The sequence below is a fragment of the Phyllostomus hastatus genome, unplaced genomic scaffold, assembly GCF_019186645.2.
Source record: "Phyllostomus hastatus isolate PE091 unplaced genomic scaffold, TTU_PhHast_1.1 phas_contig_17, whole genome shotgun sequence".
NCBI classification, from domain to species: Eukaryota; Metazoa; Chordata; class Mammalia; order Chiroptera; family Phyllostomidae; genus Phyllostomus; species Phyllostomus hastatus.
Genome location: NW_025333664.1, coordinates 11,778,228 through 11,795,735, shown reverse-complemented (window position 1 = coordinate 11,795,735; position 17,508 = coordinate 11,778,228). Strand labels below are relative to the sequence as shown.

Genomic DNA, 17,508 nt, shown 5'->3' with positions numbered 1-17,508 from the left:
ATATTTATAGTAAGGAAAGCAAGTGCATATTAAGGAACTTCCTGGAAAGTTTTCATGACTATTTAGGATAAACTATGTGACAGCGGAGGTGTTATAGTCTTTTGGGGGGGCCTCAGTTTCCTGGGGTGGAGATGTGTGACCTTGGGCCAATGATTTACGCCTCTGAGCTCCGCCTTCCTCACCTGGGAAAAATGGTCACTGAGCGGATGAGACGAGGCGACGTGTGTAACGTGCATGGGCCGATCAGCACTTGCTGTGCTGCTGCTTGTATGTCGTCCTGACCTTATGGCTGAGAGCAGAGTGGCCTTGACTCGGGCCAGACAGCCTGGGTTTAAATCTCAGCCCTCCCAACTGACTAGCTAGGTGACCCTGGGCAAGGTCACTTAGCCTCTTTGCACCTCAGTTTCCTCCTCTGTGGAATGAGGCGTATAGGGTGATTCTGAGGGCCAAGTGAGTCGATTGTTTGTGAAGCCCTTAGAACAGTGCCTGGGCACACAGTACACCATTGTTTGTTCCCTTCTGCTCTTAAAGGTTATCTAAAGGAGAAGAGTTAGAAAATAACAGCTTCCTAGAGAGGTTATTTCCAGACACTGACTTATAAAAGGAATAAATGTCTACAACTAGTTGTTCTAAAGAAATACTTGCTTCTTAGCAGATCGCGAGGCAGAACGCGTTTGCAATGGTGGAATCGCCGGCAGGGAACCGGCCAGACAGGAGCCACCTGGGGGGCACGCCCGGCTTCGCTCCGGCTCCACGCACCCTTCCACGGAACGCGACAGAGAGGACTGGTGGCTGGTCTAGCACCGGCCAGGGGCGGGCCAAGGGGAGGAGGAGGGAAGGACCTCCCGGGATCCCCTGGCTCCCTCCCTCACTCGCCCAGTGAGAAATGACATTCACGGAGAGGGGCGGGAGGGAGCGAAGGAGAGGGGCAGGCTCCGCGAGCCATGTGATGCTGGGCGAGAGAGAGCCAGCCGCCGCGGAAGCCGCCTTCTTTCGGCCCTCGGATTCCGGGCTGTCATGGCGACCCCCAACAACTTGACCCCCACCAACTGCAGCTGGTGGCCCATCTCAGCGCTGGAGAGCGATGCAGCCAAGCCTGCGGAGGCCCACGACGCGCCCGAGGCGGCCAGCCCCGCCCATTGGCCCAAGGAGAGCCTGGTTCTGTACCACTGGACCCAGTCCTTCAGCTCCCAGAAGGTATAGCTCGGGAAAGCAGGGGAACCGGATGCGCCTGGTGGCTGGCAGGCTTGGGGGAGGGGGTTCCGGAGGGCCCAAGGGGTCTGAGGACCCGGTGTAAGAGGAGGGTGGAATCTGGGGTTTCCGGCCGGAGGACGGGGAGACGCGGGACTGCTCTCCCCGGAGGTGACTGGCTCTGTCTTGGGCCCCAGGAGCACCGTCCCCAATTCTAGGAATATCCATCCTCTTTCCCTTCCAGAAAGACCCGCTCTGTTGGAGGGCTGAGAAGAGAGACAAAGCAAAGGGAAGGGAATGGGTACTGCTGGGAAGGCGGCCTGTTGGTGGGAGGAGGAGCGCTTCCTGGGGTCCAGCCTCCAGCCATGGTAGCCCTCCCTCCAAGCTCCTGTCCCGGATACTACAGGCCTTCAGGTCTCAGCTCCTCTGCCCCTCTGCACGGCTGGGGGCCTCGTTCTGCCTTGGAGGGTCCATCTCTAGCCCCCCATCCCCACCCCCTTGCTACACAAGGCAGGAGTTAACTCTTTTTAGACCAGCCCAGACGTGAGATCCGTGTTTTACTCTTACAGGCACAATATGGCCTCTCGGCCACTTCTCAGACTCAGGGGAGCTAGGGGTCAGCTGGGAATACAGCCGGGTGCTGAGTTACTGGGGTTCCCGCTTCTGGCGGTGAGGGCCCGGCACTGCGCCTCTAAGACAGGAGCGCCCGCCTCTAGGAGCTCCATCTCTCACCTGGGGCGGCTGTCCGGTGTGGGGGGAAACAGATTCAGCACCATGGCCAGTGCCCAGCATTCGCGGACCATTGCCCCGTCCCTGGAAGATCCTCTTGTTCCGTGCACTGATTTTCCAGATGGAGAAACGGGTTCTGTAACGAGTAAGGGCCTTGGAACCAAAAGAGTTGGGTCTGAGTCTTGGTCCAGGCTCAGTTTTGTAGTCTGAAAAATGGGATAATAATAATAATAGCTGCTTCTAATTCCAGCCCCTCTGAGGGTTGCTGCGAGGGTTGTTGAAGAGGCGGCATAACTTACTGTGCTAGACCGGCACTACTCAAACTTGATCGTGCATTGGAATCGCTGCATGATCCTGGCTAAAGCACAGACTGCTGGGTCCCACCCCAGAGATTCTGACTCAGTATTCTGGCCTGGGGCCCAAGGTGCTGCATTTCTAACACGCTACCACGTGATGCTGATGAAGCTGGTCCAGCGGTCTCCCTTTGAGTAATTCCACTTTAGGGTATAGACTCTGAGGCCAGACAATCCCCAGTGGGATTGCCATATTCCCCAATAACTTACTATGGGGATTTGGACAGGTCACTTTGTCTCTCCAAAGCCTCAGTTTTACAACCTGTAAAATGGAGCTAATGGCAGCACCTTCCTCAGAGGGCTGAAGGTGAAATGGTGAAATGAGATGATGCCCCAAAAGTGCTGATGGCAGTGCCTGGCATGGACTCAAGTCTCTGTGAATAACGGGTGTTGTGGTGTCATCCAAGTGCTAGGCAGCAGAGAGGTCGGTTTAACCAAGATCTCCCTGGGGTTTGCCCATGAATTGTGCTCATGTGTACTGAACACCTACTGTGCGCCAGGCTCTATGCAAGTCGTTGGGGGTTGGGGGTTTGGAGATGAACCAGCCTGACCTCCAGATGTTAGAATCTCCGCCCACCCAGAACCTCAGGAGCCAGGCCCTGGTGGTGGGGACTGGATAGGAGGCAGAGGGATGACAATCCTCATTACCATCGCCTGGGGGAGCCACCTCCTCTTCTCCACATGGGATATTTTCTGTTCAGCCTGAGCTCAGGGCTCAAGTGGCCCCCTAGTCAGGTCTGGAACCGCCCACTGCAACCCCATTTGTGACCACACCTCTGACCCAGCCCCTTCTGCCAGGGCCTCCCTTCTGCCCAGGGGCCCGTGGTGGGTACTAGAGACAGCATTAGCCTGGCAGAAAGGGCATGGGCTCTGCAGTCAGTCCTGGGTTCCAGTCTTATCCTGAGTGCTACTGGCTGTGCGACCTTGGATAAACCACTTCACCTCTCTGTGCCTCAATATTCTTATCAGTAAAAGGGGAATTTTGCATCCTACCCAGCAGAATTCCTGGGGGACTGAGAGGACATGGACATGTGTTAAGTGTCTGGCATGTAGTAGGAGCTTAGCAGGTGAGATTCCTCTCACCCCTTCAGTCCCAAAGGGCCTCGCCTGCACACAGGGGGCAGGTCTCCATGTGCAGCAGGGGAAGCCTGTCCCTAATGGCACATGAGCTACTAATAGCAGAAACAGCCCACCCCCGGGAGTGGTGGTGGGGGCCCCCATGATGCGCCTAGAGACTATTCCAGAGCCAGAGGGCAGCAGGGCAGTGCGGAGTCCAGAGCCCAGACCCTGCGACCAGACTGCCCAGGCTTCCGTCTCAGCTCCACCACTGACCAACTGGGCAATCCTGGGCAGATTGCTTAACCCCTGTACCTCCGTTATCACATCTGTCCACTGAGAATATTACTAGAACCTCCCTGTTAGAGTCACTGGGAGGAGTCGGCAAATGTGTCCATGTAACTCACCCAGCACAGCACCTGGCACACGGCAAGTGCTCAGTAACTGCACCTGCACTTACAGCACTTACAACTCTGCCGCTTCCTAGCTCTGTGACTTTGCGCAAGTGTCTTTACCTTTCTTCTTCTTTTTTAATCCTCACCTGAAGACATGCTTGTATTGATTTTAGAGAGGAAGGGGGCAGGGAGAGAGAGAGAGACACCAATGTGAGAGAGAAACATCGACTGGTAGCCTCCTGTGTATACCCCAAGCGAGAATTGAACTTGCAACCTAGGTATGTGCCCTGACCAGGAATCGAACCCACAACCTTTTCGTGTACAAGATGATGCTCCAACCACCTGAGCCACCTGGCCAGGGCTTCACCTGTCTTAAGTCTCAGCTTCTTCATATGCTTAGGAGTATGCAGAGGGTTATGACCAGGGCTGTGAAGATCAGGTGATATGCATGGCCACACATTTAGCTCAGTGCCTTTAAAATCCGCTCTCTAACAGTGAACTTTTAGGCGCCACCATAGGTGGCCATTTGGGGCCACAGGATTCAGAGGGGGCTCCAATTGCATGGCATCGATGTTAGGGTGCTTCTGAGGCTGTTTCTGCTCCTAGCCCCTTCTCCTCTGGAAGGTGAGGTTCAGAAGGGCAAGGCGTGCAGGGAGTCAAGACACCAGGATCCTAGTGCTCACACTCATACTCACTGGCTGTGTGAGCTCCAGTAAGTCCTGGCCCTCCCTGGTTCTCAGTTTCCACAACAGGGAGATGGACTAGATGATTGGTGTACCCGGCCTCCCCCCATCCCTGGGCGGGAGAACTGCTTTACTTCTGTGTGCCCCCCACCCTGCCCCTGCTCTGAGAATCCTTCTGTCCTAACACAAGCCAGTACTTTTTTAAAAAAAGATTGCTACTTACTAGCGGTGTGACTTTGGGCAAGTTATTTACTGTCTCTGCGCCTGTTTTCTGTTTCGTAAAATGAGCATAATACTGGTACCTACCCCATCAGATTTTTGCAAGGATTAAATGAGTTAATGCATGTAAAGGCCTCAGTACAGTGCTGTGTAAGAGTTAGCTATTATTACTGTTGTCATATCCACTGGGGTGGGTTTCTGGGCGCCATTCCTGGCTCCCGGCGGCAAGCCTGGTTCAAGGGTGTCCCCAGCCTCTCAGGGTCTGCCTTTGCCTTGGGTGTACCTGGGAGGAGCCCCTGGCCTAGCCTTCAGCCCCCAGGAGTGAAAGGCCCAGGTCTGGGTCCTACCGTAGGCCAATCCTGACACTCAAGACAGAGCAGGTCTCCCAGAAGCTGTCTGGCAGACATGGCAGGAGGGCATTAAATGACCTCCACCTCTCAGCCAAGCCTTGCCTTTCAAGCTCTTGGGCACTGGCCCCCAGCACTTTCCACGCTGCCGCACTTGACCATTTATTTCCCTGGCCCCCAGGAGGCCCACAGGTAAAAACTGTGATCCTACCACTTTGCTCAGAAGCCTGCGGTGGCTCCCCGGGTCCCTCTGGGAAAAAGCCAGAGTCCGCACAATGGCCTCAGGCCCTCCTGCGGGACCCTAACCTTGCTTGGGTCATGGACCCCTCATCAGCCCGGGGAAGCCTCTGGACATTCCTCAGAATAATGCTTTTAATTGAATAAAATGCTTAGGATTATTAGATTACAAGGGAAACCAATCATACTGAAGAGTAGCTATTGACATATTTTTGAAACAAGTTTGTTATATAATGACATGCTTCTATATTAACCCATTATATAACACAGTCTAGTGGCAGGACTGATAACTACTGTGATGCTGAAGTCGTGATGAGTGTAACTGCCACAGCTGTGAAGTGGTGGAAATATCTGATTCCTAGTGGTGACAATATTCCAGGCACTGCTAACACTACCATGCTTTGTCGCCTACACCCATAATTAAAGAAGAAGGTAAACATCAGTTTGAGATTGCTGAAAATAGACATGTAATTTCCCCATCCTAGTTCAAGGACTTTCTGAATTTACTCATGGACCCCTGGGTCTGGGTGTCTCAATCATAAATCCTGGTGCACAATCCTGTCTGACCTCTTCCCCAGCCCACCCGCCCTGCTCCAGCCACCCTGGCCTCCCCACACATGTCCTCTTCACTGGCTGTCCCCTGCCCGCAGCCTTCCCCTGTGCGGGCCACTCCCTCACTTCATTCAAACCTTCGCTGCAAGGTCACCTTCTCAGAGAGGCCAGCCCCGGTGGATCACCCTACTTCAAACTGTCGCCTGCCTCCCTGATACCTTGGCATCCCCAGTTGTACCCTGATGTGTTTTTTTCTTTCTTTGTGTTGCACTCACCATCTTCTGACACGTGTTCTGTCGTAGTAACTGCTCATCCTCTGTGTGGCCCCTCTAGAATGCCAGCTTCCTCAGGGCAGGGGTCCTGCGGGGTCCCCCACACTTAGAACAGGACCTGGTTATACAGAGGAGGCACTTGATAAATTAGGTGGTGGAAATGGACGAATTTGTAAGCCATATATGTTACATTAAAAAAAGGTATTTGATTCTGCTCTAAAATATGAAGTTTATTAATTTAAAAACTAAGGTATTTGAGATAAATAAACCAAGGCTCAGAGATTCTAAGCGTCTTTTGAGAAGTCACACAGCAACGAAGTATCTAGTAAGAGACACCAACCCAACCCATCCCAGTTGCATCGGAAACAAGGGCTTGGGCGAGGAGGGACAGTGCCTGACCGTGACAATGAAGCACCAGTGGGTGAATTTCGGGCACCCACAGGGAAGACAGTTTGCCCAGAGATGGTTGATGTCGGGTCCCACTAAGTGGTCACCACCTAAGTGCGGTCCAGCCCCCAGGAGGCAGAGATGGCAGATGGCCTTGGTGACTGTGTGCCCTTCCCCTGGGCCTGGCTTCCTCTTGCACCCCCCTCCCCGCAGGATGGCGCATGGCTCTGGCCTTCAGCTCAGCAAAGGAGATAGTCTCCTTGGCTGCTTGCCAGCGTGACCCAAGGCAGCTCCAAGAGGACTCTGTGCCTCTAAAGATAGTGCCCTCCCCGGGCAGCCACCCCACCTGGCACCCTCTCTGGTGTGTCAGGGCAGGGCAGATGCCCTGCCAGGACAGAGGCCAAACGTCTGCCATTGCCAAGGGCAAAGGCTCGGTTTGGTTTCTCTTTCCCCCATTCAGAGGCCCCGCTTGGCCCAGAGGCTGGATGACTGGGCGGAGCCTGGTCTCCCCAGCAGGAGGACGCCAGGAGAGGCAGGAAGGGAACCGGGCGGTTCGGCTCCAGCCGAACTTCAGCCTCAGCGGCTCTGGGGCTTCTCCAAGGCACAGTCACTCCCCGTGAGCTCAGATGTACACAGACACACGTGCTCTCGCTCATGCATACTCACTCATATCCACACTAATGCACACGCGCTCACACAGTACTTGAAGATTCACACTGACTGGCACACTCATCCATATATACCCACTCATGCACACATGGGCACACACAGACATGCACACACATTTGCTCATTCACACAGTTGTCACTCACACTCAGGCACACACATTCGCACACTCACACACCCAGACTCAACAGATACCACCCCCTGGGTGCTCACTCTCTGCCACAGTTCCTCCCTCTCTCAGACAGACCCAGCCGTTCCCTCCCACGGCCGTCTCCTGCGTGGTCTGAATGTAGTGTCAGCTCCCTGCAGGGCTGCCGCTCCTCGTTTTACTAATGAGAACGAGGAGGCTCAGGAAGGGACCGTGAGAGCTCTAAGGTCACACAGCACTGCTGTGGCAGAGCCAGGGTGTGGACTGAGTGCCTGCCTCCCAGTGCCATTGGCAGGACCTGCTTCTGGCTAAAGGAGCAAATGAATGAGTGTTGGGAGTTCAGACGCCAAGTACCTCACCCTGTCCACAGTTCACTAAACAGAAGCCGGGTCAACTGAGAGCGTGGGGCGTGAAGCGCTCTAGGACGTCACCAGGAGCCTGTGCAGAGAATGTGCATGCTAATGGGCTAGACACTGTGTATTCACCTCCTGTGCTGGGACTTCACCCACGTCACCCCATCTCAACCTTGAGCTAGCCTTGAAGAAGTAGATTACATTCCTCATTTCACAGAAACTGGGGATCAGAGAGGTCAAGTGACTTGCCCAAGGCCACACAGCAAATAAACCGCAGAACCAGGCTTTCACTCCATGTCTGTCTGCCTCCAAAACCTATTCCAATGCAAGTAGCTAAGACACATTACCTCTGTGGTATGCCAGGCACTGTCCCACAGGAACTGATTCTCACAACAGGCCTCTGAGGGAAATGCTAGTGGGACTCCCATTGTGCAGGTGAAGAAACTGAGGCACACAGGTGTAAAGCTATCTGTAAAGCCAAGTTATCCGACCAGTAAGGGCCAGGGGTGGGATTTGAACTGACACAGTCTGGCACCCAGTCCAACATGCTGAACATGACCCCACGCTGCCTGTCTTGGGTTTTTAACTCCTAGTATCTGGGAGGGAAGTGGGCGATGCCCTGTCCCCAGAACCTCCATTTGGGTGTGGAAGGACACTGATGCTTAGGAAGGGGTGGAGTCACTCACCACCTTTTTGTTGGGGGACCTCAGATAAGTTCAGCCTTCTTTCTGAGTCTCAGTCCCCAGGAGGGAGACAGTTGGACTATGCGATCGCTGTTTTCCAACTCAGAAATTTTGGGCTGGGTCAGGACATACCCCTGCCACAAGGTTCTCCGTTAGCTTCTACCAGCTCGAATGTTTGTCCGGGACCCCCTAGAGCCATAGGGAAATAGTAAGAGTGGGGGGAAGACCCAGGACTCCCTTGGAAGGAGCCCCCCAGGGCAGAGAGCACTGGTCTGGGAGTCAGAAACCGTTGCTTGTAGGTTTAGGTCTGCTGCTAAATTGCTCTGTGACTTTGGGTAAGTTACTTACCCTCTCTGGGCTTAGTTTTCTCACCAAGAAAAATAAGGAGGTAGTTCCTGCTCTGCCCTCTTCTGGGAGGCTACTGTGAGCATCCAGTAACCAGGCGGGAAGGCATTTGGGGACAGTAAAGGGCTCGACTGGTGTTGGCAAATTATTTTGCACCTCATTTTGTTTCTCAAATAATTTGAAAACTTTAGCTGATCATAGTAAGAATTTCTGCAAATTTCCTGGCTCACTCCACCCCTGCAGGCCAGGCTGAGAGTCCAATTCTGATAATGATAATCGTGATTGAGTGCCATCTACATACCAGACACTAGATGGGTACTACTAATACTTCCATTGTGCAAATAAGGAAACAAACTTAGAAAGTTTAAGGAATCTGGCCAAACTCACACCACAAAACCAGGAATTCTGTCCCAGGTATGTCCAGGTATGAAACAGCCCTGTAACCACCTGGCCCTAGGCCCCTGAGAGATAGGACTCCCTCCCATCTAGGGGCCCAAGAATGGACTGGAAGAAACAGTGTCCCCTCCTGTGTGTGACCTGTGACCTCCCTCCCCACATGCCTCATCCCACCTGGGCAGTGTGTCCCCGTGTGTCCACCCGCCTTCCCCGCTCTGACCCTGGCGCCTGCAGGTGCGGCTGGTGATCGCAGAGAAGGGCCTGGCATGTGAGGAGCGGGATGTGAGCCTGCCACAGAGTGAGCACAAGGAGCCCTGGTTCATGCGGCTCAACCTGGGCGAGGAGGTGCCCGTTATCATCCATCGTGACAACATCATCAGCGACTACGACCAGATCATCGACTATGTGGAACGCACCTTCACAGGAGGTATGGCTGCTGAACCCACCAGGGGCCCTACAGGCTCAGATGGGAAGGCCCAGTCTCCCCCAAGATGAACCACGGGGCTACATAGCACAGATCCCCAGGGAAAGGACATGGTCCAGAACCCCTGTACCCCCACCTTGAAGCTCCGGGGCTATGGCCTCCTTCCCCAAGAAGTCTAGGGTCGCAGGCATGGCCACAAGCCTTGGGAGCCCCTCGGGCATGAGCAGCACCTAAACCACTCTCTAAGCCCCCACAGGTAAGGTAGAGATTTCCCAAGATGCCAGGGCACCAGCAGCCTAGCCCCCTGACATCCCGCAAGCATAGTCAGGGCCACAAATTGCCGGGAAGCCCACAGGCAGGGGCCCAGGTATCCTAGAGCCTTGCGGGTCAGAACAGGGCCGACACCCAGAGCCCTGTGGATCTCCACATCCCCTCCTTCCATCCTCCCTCTGGCCTTGCTCTAGTTCAGGAGCTCACAGCTCACGGCAGAGCCTGAAAACACAGCCAAGAGGGGATCACAGCCCATGCACGCACTGTTTAAAATGAATGTGAATTAATTGCCAACATTTAAAAATCAAGGAGAGCCCTGACAGGTGTGGCTCAGTTGGCTGGGCGTCGTTCACAAAGTGAAAGGTCGCCAGTTTGATTCCCAGTCAGGGAAGTTGGGGTGCCAGGGGTTGGCTTCTTAGAATCAGGGCATGGACAGCCGAGTCAGGGCCCACGCCCCTGGTCCAGCTGCTGGCTGTGCCTTGCAGAGAACGTGGTGGCCCTGATGCCCGAGGCTGGCAGCCCACAGCACGCACGGGTGCTGCAGTACCGAGAGCTGCTGGACGCCCTGCCCATGGACGCCTACACGCACGGCTGCATCCTGCACCCTGAGCTCACGACCGACTCCATGATCCCCAAGTATGCCACGGCCGAGATCCGCAGTGAGTGCCCGGGGCCCCTCCCTGACCCTGTTCTGTGCCCCTGCTCCCTCTGAATGGGAGTCCTCCCCCTTCCTCCTCTTGCTCTCTAGCTGGCACGTCTCTTACTTTCCTTCTTCCTATTCTCCCGCCTTCTCTCCTCCTTCCCATCTCTGCCTCCCTCTCCATCCCTTTCTGTTTCTGTGAATCTCTGTGGCTCTCACTCTGGGTGCTTCTCTCTCTCTTTTTCTCTCTCTTTCCCTCCCTCTGTTCCTCCCTCTCTCCCTCCTTCTTGCTTGCTTTCTTTCTTCCCCTCTCTCTGATTTTCCATCTTATTCACCCTGTTTCACACTGAATATGTGTTTCCCTCTCTGACTCCCGGTCCCCTCTCCTGCCCCCTACTTTTGTCCCACCATCCCGTACAGAGCCTATAAGGCTACCTGTCTCTCTGGAGGCTTGTCGTGTTCACAGGGAGCTAGGGCACTTCCCCACAGGGACCCCAGTCCCAGACTCCTGGGTCAAGGCCCAGGGAGGTCAGGACTGTGGTTGGTGGCCCAGGACACTGAGTGACATCAAGCTGGTGTCACCAGAGAAGGCTGCACAGATATGGTGAGGCCCCTGGCGGAGGTGGTCTCTGATTTATGATTCAAGCACCACCCATGTGTTGTTAGCCTGGATGTGCCCACGGCCTAGGCCATCCTTTTGTTACCAGCATCCAGTGCATGGAGGCTGGATTAAATCAGGGTATCCATCAACCAGTGTTTACAGATTTTGTCCAGGCTCTGTGCAAACCCCGCAGGGCCCTACAGACAGACTCAGTCTGATGATTCTAAGCAGATGACAGGTGCCCAGTAGGTGGTTACTTAGCCCCTCTCAAAGGAAAAAGGCTGATGCTCATTCTGAAGGTGGGGAGGGGACGGGTTGTGAGACTCAATCCCATCCCATTCAGGCAACAATATTTATGGGGTTTCTTATGGCCCAGGCCCTGGGCAGGGGGCTGGAGACTGATCAGAGGAGACACAGTTTCTGTGATCCTAGGGTCACGGTTCCATGGAAGCAGAAAGACAAGTAACCAGGTAACTACAGTGCAGGGCTAGGTAAATTTGAACAAACTGTCGAGGGCGATCTGGCTCTTTATATCAAACATGGAAAGGACCAGGCCATGGAGGTTATCCTGCAGGTACACTTGGGTGTGAGCACCAAGAAGTGTGTACGAGGATACTCATCGTATGACAAGTGGTACTAGCAAGAGGCTGGAAATAACCCAGCTGTCCTTGAGTTGGGAACCGGGCGGATCAATTCAAGCCCTCTCATACCGTAGAATGCCGTGCAGCTGTTAAAAAAATAATAGGCGCATGGAATGTTCTGTAAGATATATTAGTGAGTAGAAAAAAGCGAAGGCAAAATGCATCAGTGTGCTGTCATTAATATATTTAACAGGAGGTTAAGTGGATACACAAGGGTTTCCAAAGCAAGGAGCGTTTGGGAAGGAGGCACGAGAAGCTGCCAACAGCGCTTGATTCGGGGGAGCGGAAATTAGGGACTACAGGCTGAGAGGAGAGAGATTCGGTCTTTCCTGTGCACGATTTAGTGTTTGGAATTTTCAACAAGTATGCATGTATAATCTGTTCAAAACCAAACTGTTAAAAATAATGTAACACAGTGTCAATCAGTGTTATGATAAGGAGGCCGTGGGACCACAGAACACGCCCGTCCCAACCTCTGGGGTGGTGGAAGGGTTCGGAAATGCAGCAGTGTCTGAGGGTGGCCACCACCCAGGGATGGGTCAGAAGGGGGAGGGGAGGCCGAACCCCTTTAGATTCAAGAGCGAGAGGCATGGTGTGTTCTGGGGACCAAAGGAAGTTCAGTGTGGCTGAAGTGTAGCCCAAGGCGGGGCGGGGCGGGGGGGGGGGTGCAAGTGGGCCAGTGTGAGTCTGGGGATAGGTCTGGCAGAATTAGAATTTTATCCAGAGAGCAGTGGCGAAAGAGTGATGGGAAGTGACATGATCAGGTCTGCATTTCACAAAGATCACCCAGCTAAGGATGGGCAGAGGAGTCGGGAGGTCCTGACTGTCATCCAGGTGAGCAGTGACGGTGGCCTGGACGAGGAGGAGGCAGTCCCTAAGTGTTTCTGGAGGCTGGAGGTGTTGCACCTTTCTACCCTGAGCCATTTGGAGGTACCTGGGAAGCAACAGGGGTCCCAGAGCAGGCCCAGCCTGCTTCCTCCTTTGAAGAAGCTCAAAGGATCCCAGGGCTCCAGCCCCGCTGGAGAGGGGTGCAGAGACCCTACGGGATACAGAAGTCCAAGGTCTTCCCTTGGCCTGGTCTGCCCCCCCCCCCACCCCCCCGCCCCAGAGTCTACTGAGAGGCATATAGGCAGCTCCTGTGACTGGCAAGAGAGAAGATGCCGTACTTGACCTTCATATTCATAAAACATCAATGAGGCTTAATATAGCCTCAAAGCTGAAAGATCTGAGAATGTGTCTACTGGGTTTTTATCAGGCCAGGAGGCAGGGTGGTAAATGGTGAAGTCTCAGAAGGCAGAAACTGAACGACTTTGGTTACTTATTTACTCAGCCATTCCGTTCATTCATCTAACACTCACAGAGTTCTTTTTCTGGGCCAGGCTTCTACTGGGTTTTAAGAGAATAGAGATAAACTTGACATAGCCACTGCTCTCCAGAAGCTCAGCTCCTGGTGGGAGACCTATACCCCCAGAGATAAGGACATCAGCATCAAAATCTCCACGTACAGCAATACAGGTGGCGCACTGCACCGTCCAGGGGGCACCTCTCACATAGACTACCACGTGAATGGCTTTGTGCAGTGGCAGCTCTGCCTGGCGTGCATGTATTCTCTGGCAGAAACCTGTGCAGTGTGCACCGGGGGGCTAAGTCACTGAGCTGTCATCCCCAAGAAGATCAGGAAGGACTTTGTGGAGGAGGTGGTCTTGAGCTGGATCTGGAAGGGGATTTTCAGGAAGATGGAGGAATCCTGTTCGGGGAGAGAGAAGGATGTGAGCAAAGGCCCGGAGGTTCGGAATGGCCGGGCACGTTCCGGGAATGTTAAGCATTTGGAGTGGCTAAAATGCTATCATCTGGACACGGGGACAGTTGGGGGAACTTGGTGAAAGGTGGAGTCAGTGAAGGCGGAGGAGATGGGTCCTGCTGGGTCTTTCAAGGCCGGTTAAGGAGCTCGGACGTTATCTGAGGGCAGAGAGGAGCCTGGGGTGGGTTTAAGTGGGAAGTGTCAAGGTCAAGTGTGTTTTGAGGAAGGTCTCTTGGGCAGAAGTGGGGGAAGGCCTGGGATGGAGAAAACACAGACAGGGGTGAGTCAAAGTCCTGCAAGCAAAAGATGAACAGGGATAGTGAGAGGGTTGAGAGGGAGAAGGTAAATATGAAAAATACTAAGGAGGAAGAACAACAGGACCTGGGACCGACTAGGTGTGGGGAGGACGGACAAGGAGGGGTTGAGGACAACCCTGAGGCATCTGGCTAGGCTTAGGGGCCGGGGCGGGTTGGGGGGCTGCTGCAGTTCAAGGAGAGTGCAGGGAAGGAGCAGGAAAGATGATGGGGCTGACTGGGCCAGGATGTTTTCCAGAAGCCTAAGGATGTCCAAATGGAGCTGGGTCTGGGGGAGGGGGCAGAGCAGGATTGGGGCCCCCACGCACTTGACCTTCCCTGTCCCCGACTTGCCAAGAACTCCAGGTAGTCCTGCCCCAGTGAGGGAACAGAACCCAAGATTTTCTCCCACTTCATATCCCCACCTCCTCTTGTAAAACCCATAGTTCACCGTTAGACTTTCGAAGTCAAAGACTTTTGAGGTTAGATTACAGGGCGCGTCCTCCCTCCCACTAAGGATAACTCGTAAGGTGCTGGCTCGAATTCCCATCGTCGACCCACTTTCTGTCCCTCTCACCTTTTTGTCAGCAAGGCCAGGTTTCCAGAAAGAAAAAGAAAAGATAGGTCATCAAGTCCCTAAATCTCTAGGGAAGTTGCCTCACCAAAAGTAGAAGTTTCAAGGCGCCAAATGTCTCTTACAGTTTTTCTTGCCATAAACGAGTTTTTCCTCGTGGGCACAATGAGCGAGCACTAGACCAGGAATCGGGCAGACCCCGCTTCAGAACCGGCTTGTCTCTCCCTAGTGTGGACCCCTGTTTAGCCCCCTGAGCCTGCTTCCTCAACACACAGAGGGTTTGGGGGAGGCACGCCCTGAAGCATGAGTTTTCCATGTTTAGCATTTCATTCATTTCTGACGAACTCCTACTCATCCCCAAGAGAAGATGGCTCCCTCGGAGAGGTGTCTTGATGGCTCCCTGGGTCCCACAGCGTGCTGTCCACTATTCATCCCAGATGGACCGTCCCGAGTCACTAGTGGTCTCTTAGGTGTCCACCCCTCCGATCATCCCAAGTCCACGTCAGGATGGCGTCTCAGCCGTCCCTGTGTTGTAGCCTGTTGTGCTCTCAAGTGTTGGCTGCACAAGTGTTGGTCCTTGTTATTGTGTGGGACCTACTCCAAGTTTGGGAGGGAAAGGGTGGGGTGACACTGGGTATCAGAAGGACGGGACCTTTCCTCTTCTCCCCCCAGGACATTTAGCCAGTGCCACCACGGACCTCATGAAACTGGACCACGAAGAGGAGCCCCAGCTCTCTGAGCCCTACCTTTCTAAGCAGAAGAAACTCATGGTGAGTGCCCCCAGGCCTGCGCATTGTTCTTTCCCATTGTCTTTCCCATGGAAGAGGACGACTGGGAGCAGCTAGTTCTAGGTAGAGAATCAGCTGATGACGTGAAATGGGAAATCCTCTGGCTTGCTTTTCCAGTCCTGTGTCCCCTGTCACTTACTGGCTGTTGGACCTTGGGCAAGCCACTGTCCCCTTGGAGCCTCAGTTTCCTCATGTCTGGGGTTGTGTCCCTAAAAGCAGAGTGTGTATTGAACAGAGGTTCTTGGGTATTGAGGGAGTGTTCTGAGGACAGCCCAGTAAGAATGGGGTGCGGGGGTGGGGGTGTGTGGTATAGAAAAGAAGAAAGGACCAAATTCACCTGATCCGACAGGGAGCACAAAGTCAATCCACCTTGAGGCCAGGGGTCAGCCTTTGATATCCTCACATCAACCAACCATTGGCTACAGATTCTGGCGGGAGGTTGAAGGGTTGAAGGGTGTGGGCAACCTCCCAAGTATTTCTGAGCAAGTCCTCATTAGCCAAGAGCAATTCTCTGGAGAAGGGGCAGCTCTGAGCCACTATCAACCAGCCCTCCCAGCAGCTGGAGGGTGAGGGTCCAGCCCCGTGAAAGGGATCTGGGCAGGACAGCCAAGCTCACGGAATGCCGTGAGCACTGGCTGAGGGTCCTTTGTCACAGTGGGGCGTCCTATACTCTTGAGAGGATGTTTGGAGACTGGGCTTGCAGAAGGGTGTTGGGCCAAGCTCTGGTCACCCCAGCTCCATGGAGGCCAACTCAGCCCCTCTGGCCTCTGCCTGTGCTGCCCTCAGGCCAAGATCCTGGAGCATGACGATGTGAGCTACCTGAAGAAGATCCTCGGGGAGCTGGCCATGGTGTTGGACCAGATTGAGGCTGAGCTGGAGAAGAGGAAGCTCGAGAATGAGGGTGGGTACCAAGCCTGGGGTCGGTAGGTGCTGGTGCCGTCCACCCCTCCCCACCCTGACCCTGACCCTGACCAGCTGCAACCTCTTTTATCCCCCCAAAGATCTCAGAGGGCCCCTCCCAGGTGGTTAGGATCATGGGCCATGGAGTCAGGCAGACCTAGGTTTAAGTCCTAGCTTGTCCACTTGCTGGTTGAGTGACAATGGGTCACATACTCAACTTCCCTGGATCTTAGGTTCCAGCTACAAAATGGAGTAATAGTAAGACCTTCCTCAGAGAGATGTTGAGAAATTGCATGAAATAATACATGTAGAGTGCTTAGATCAGCAGCTGGCGCACAGTAGGCATTTAGTAAAGGCTGGTGAAGATGATGAGGCGGTGGTGGTGATGGTAACCTTTCCCCTGGTCGAGGACGTGTTATGGCTTCTTCGTGCTGCAGCCAGACGTCTGGGCTCACCCAGACGCTCCGACCTTGACTCTGTTCTCAAGAGGCTCTCTTCTCTGGACCCCGGGCAGTCCAGCGTCATTCCCACCTCTGCATCTTTGCCCCTGCAGTTTGTCCAGCCCGGAGCACTCTCTCCACACTGCCCAGCTCCTTCTTCCTTTTACAAAACTCTTTGCAACAGCTCTTTTTCAAATTTCATTCTAGACCTTCCCGTTGCTCTGTCTTAGGCTCTGTCTTCCATCTGTTCAGCTACACGACTTATGGAGCCTACGTAACGTGCCATTGTAACGAGCCCGCTACACTGAGCCATACACACACACACACACACACACACACACACACACACGACTGTGTATATTGATGAGTCATGGAGCACCATGTTCTAAAAGATGAGTTTCCAGTCAGGCAGATCTGAGTTAGAGTTCCAGCTTTGCTGCCTGTGCTGTGTGGCTTGGACAAGTCACTTTCCCTAATGGAGCCTCAGTCTCCTCACCTGTGACATGGGGTGAATGCAACTTAAAACCTTAGCCCCGGTGCTGCACTCTTGTGAAAATTAAAAGCACCCAGTACAGTGCCTGGAACATACTAGTTTAATAAAACATGAGAGCTGAAGACATGTACCTTCTCCAGATGAGAAAACTGAGGCTCAGAGAGATCAGGTGACTCGCTCAAGGTCACACTGCCTGTAACTAGCGTAGTCAGGGCAAGAGCAGTTCCCTCCCGATGGGCCCAGCGCTCTTGCAGCGTCTCACCACTGAGGCCCCGAGCACAAGGCACGCTCAGGTACCCACAGTCCGCAACAGGGGCCCTGTCTCGTGTGCACCAAAGCCAGCGACCTTAAATACTCTCTGAGAAAAAAAAAAGATGGTGTGGCTAAGAGAGGAAGAATCACACGTACCTCAAGGAGAAGCATTTTCACCTGCGTCAGAGAGGTGCTGAGGGGCACCACTGGGGAGAGTGGCGAGGGGCCGAACGGCCCCTGGGGTCAGACAGAGCCCCAGCGCCGCCGTTCTCTGGCTGGGGGACCTTACTTCTCGAGTGCACTTTATATATTTACCTATCGATCCGTCAGGGCGGCCATAACAAAGTACCACACACTGGCTGACTTGGACACGAGAGAC

The 17,508-nt window shown here is 54.0% G+C and overlaps 1 protein-coding gene across 6 annotated transcripts in view; it reads left to right on the top strand.

The window, feature by feature from the left end:
- GDAP1L1 (ganglioside induced differentiation associated protein 1 like 1) overlaps window positions 1-17,508 on the top strand; it is a 48,764-nt gene that overhangs the window by 23,946 nt on the left and 7,310 nt on the right. For 2 of the 6 annotated variants that reach the window (XM_045833486.1, XM_045833487.1), the window contains exons 2-6: window positions 1,056-1,197; window positions 9,247-9,439; window positions 10,192-10,365; window positions 14,929-15,026; window positions 15,831-15,945. In XM_045833486.1, the coding sequence (XP_045689442.1) occupies window positions 9,334-9,439; window positions 10,192-10,365; window positions 14,929-15,026; window positions 15,831-15,945 (493 nt within the window). In that variant the 5' untranslated portion in view covers window positions 1,056-1,197; window positions 9,247-9,333. Of the gene's footprint in view, window positions 1-848; window positions 1,198-9,194; window positions 9,440-10,191; window positions 10,366-14,928; window positions 15,027-15,830; window positions 15,946-17,508 lie in introns of those variants that run through there. The other 4 variants (XR_006785043.1, XM_045833483.1, XM_045833484.1 and 1 more) reach the window with 3 other exon arrangements.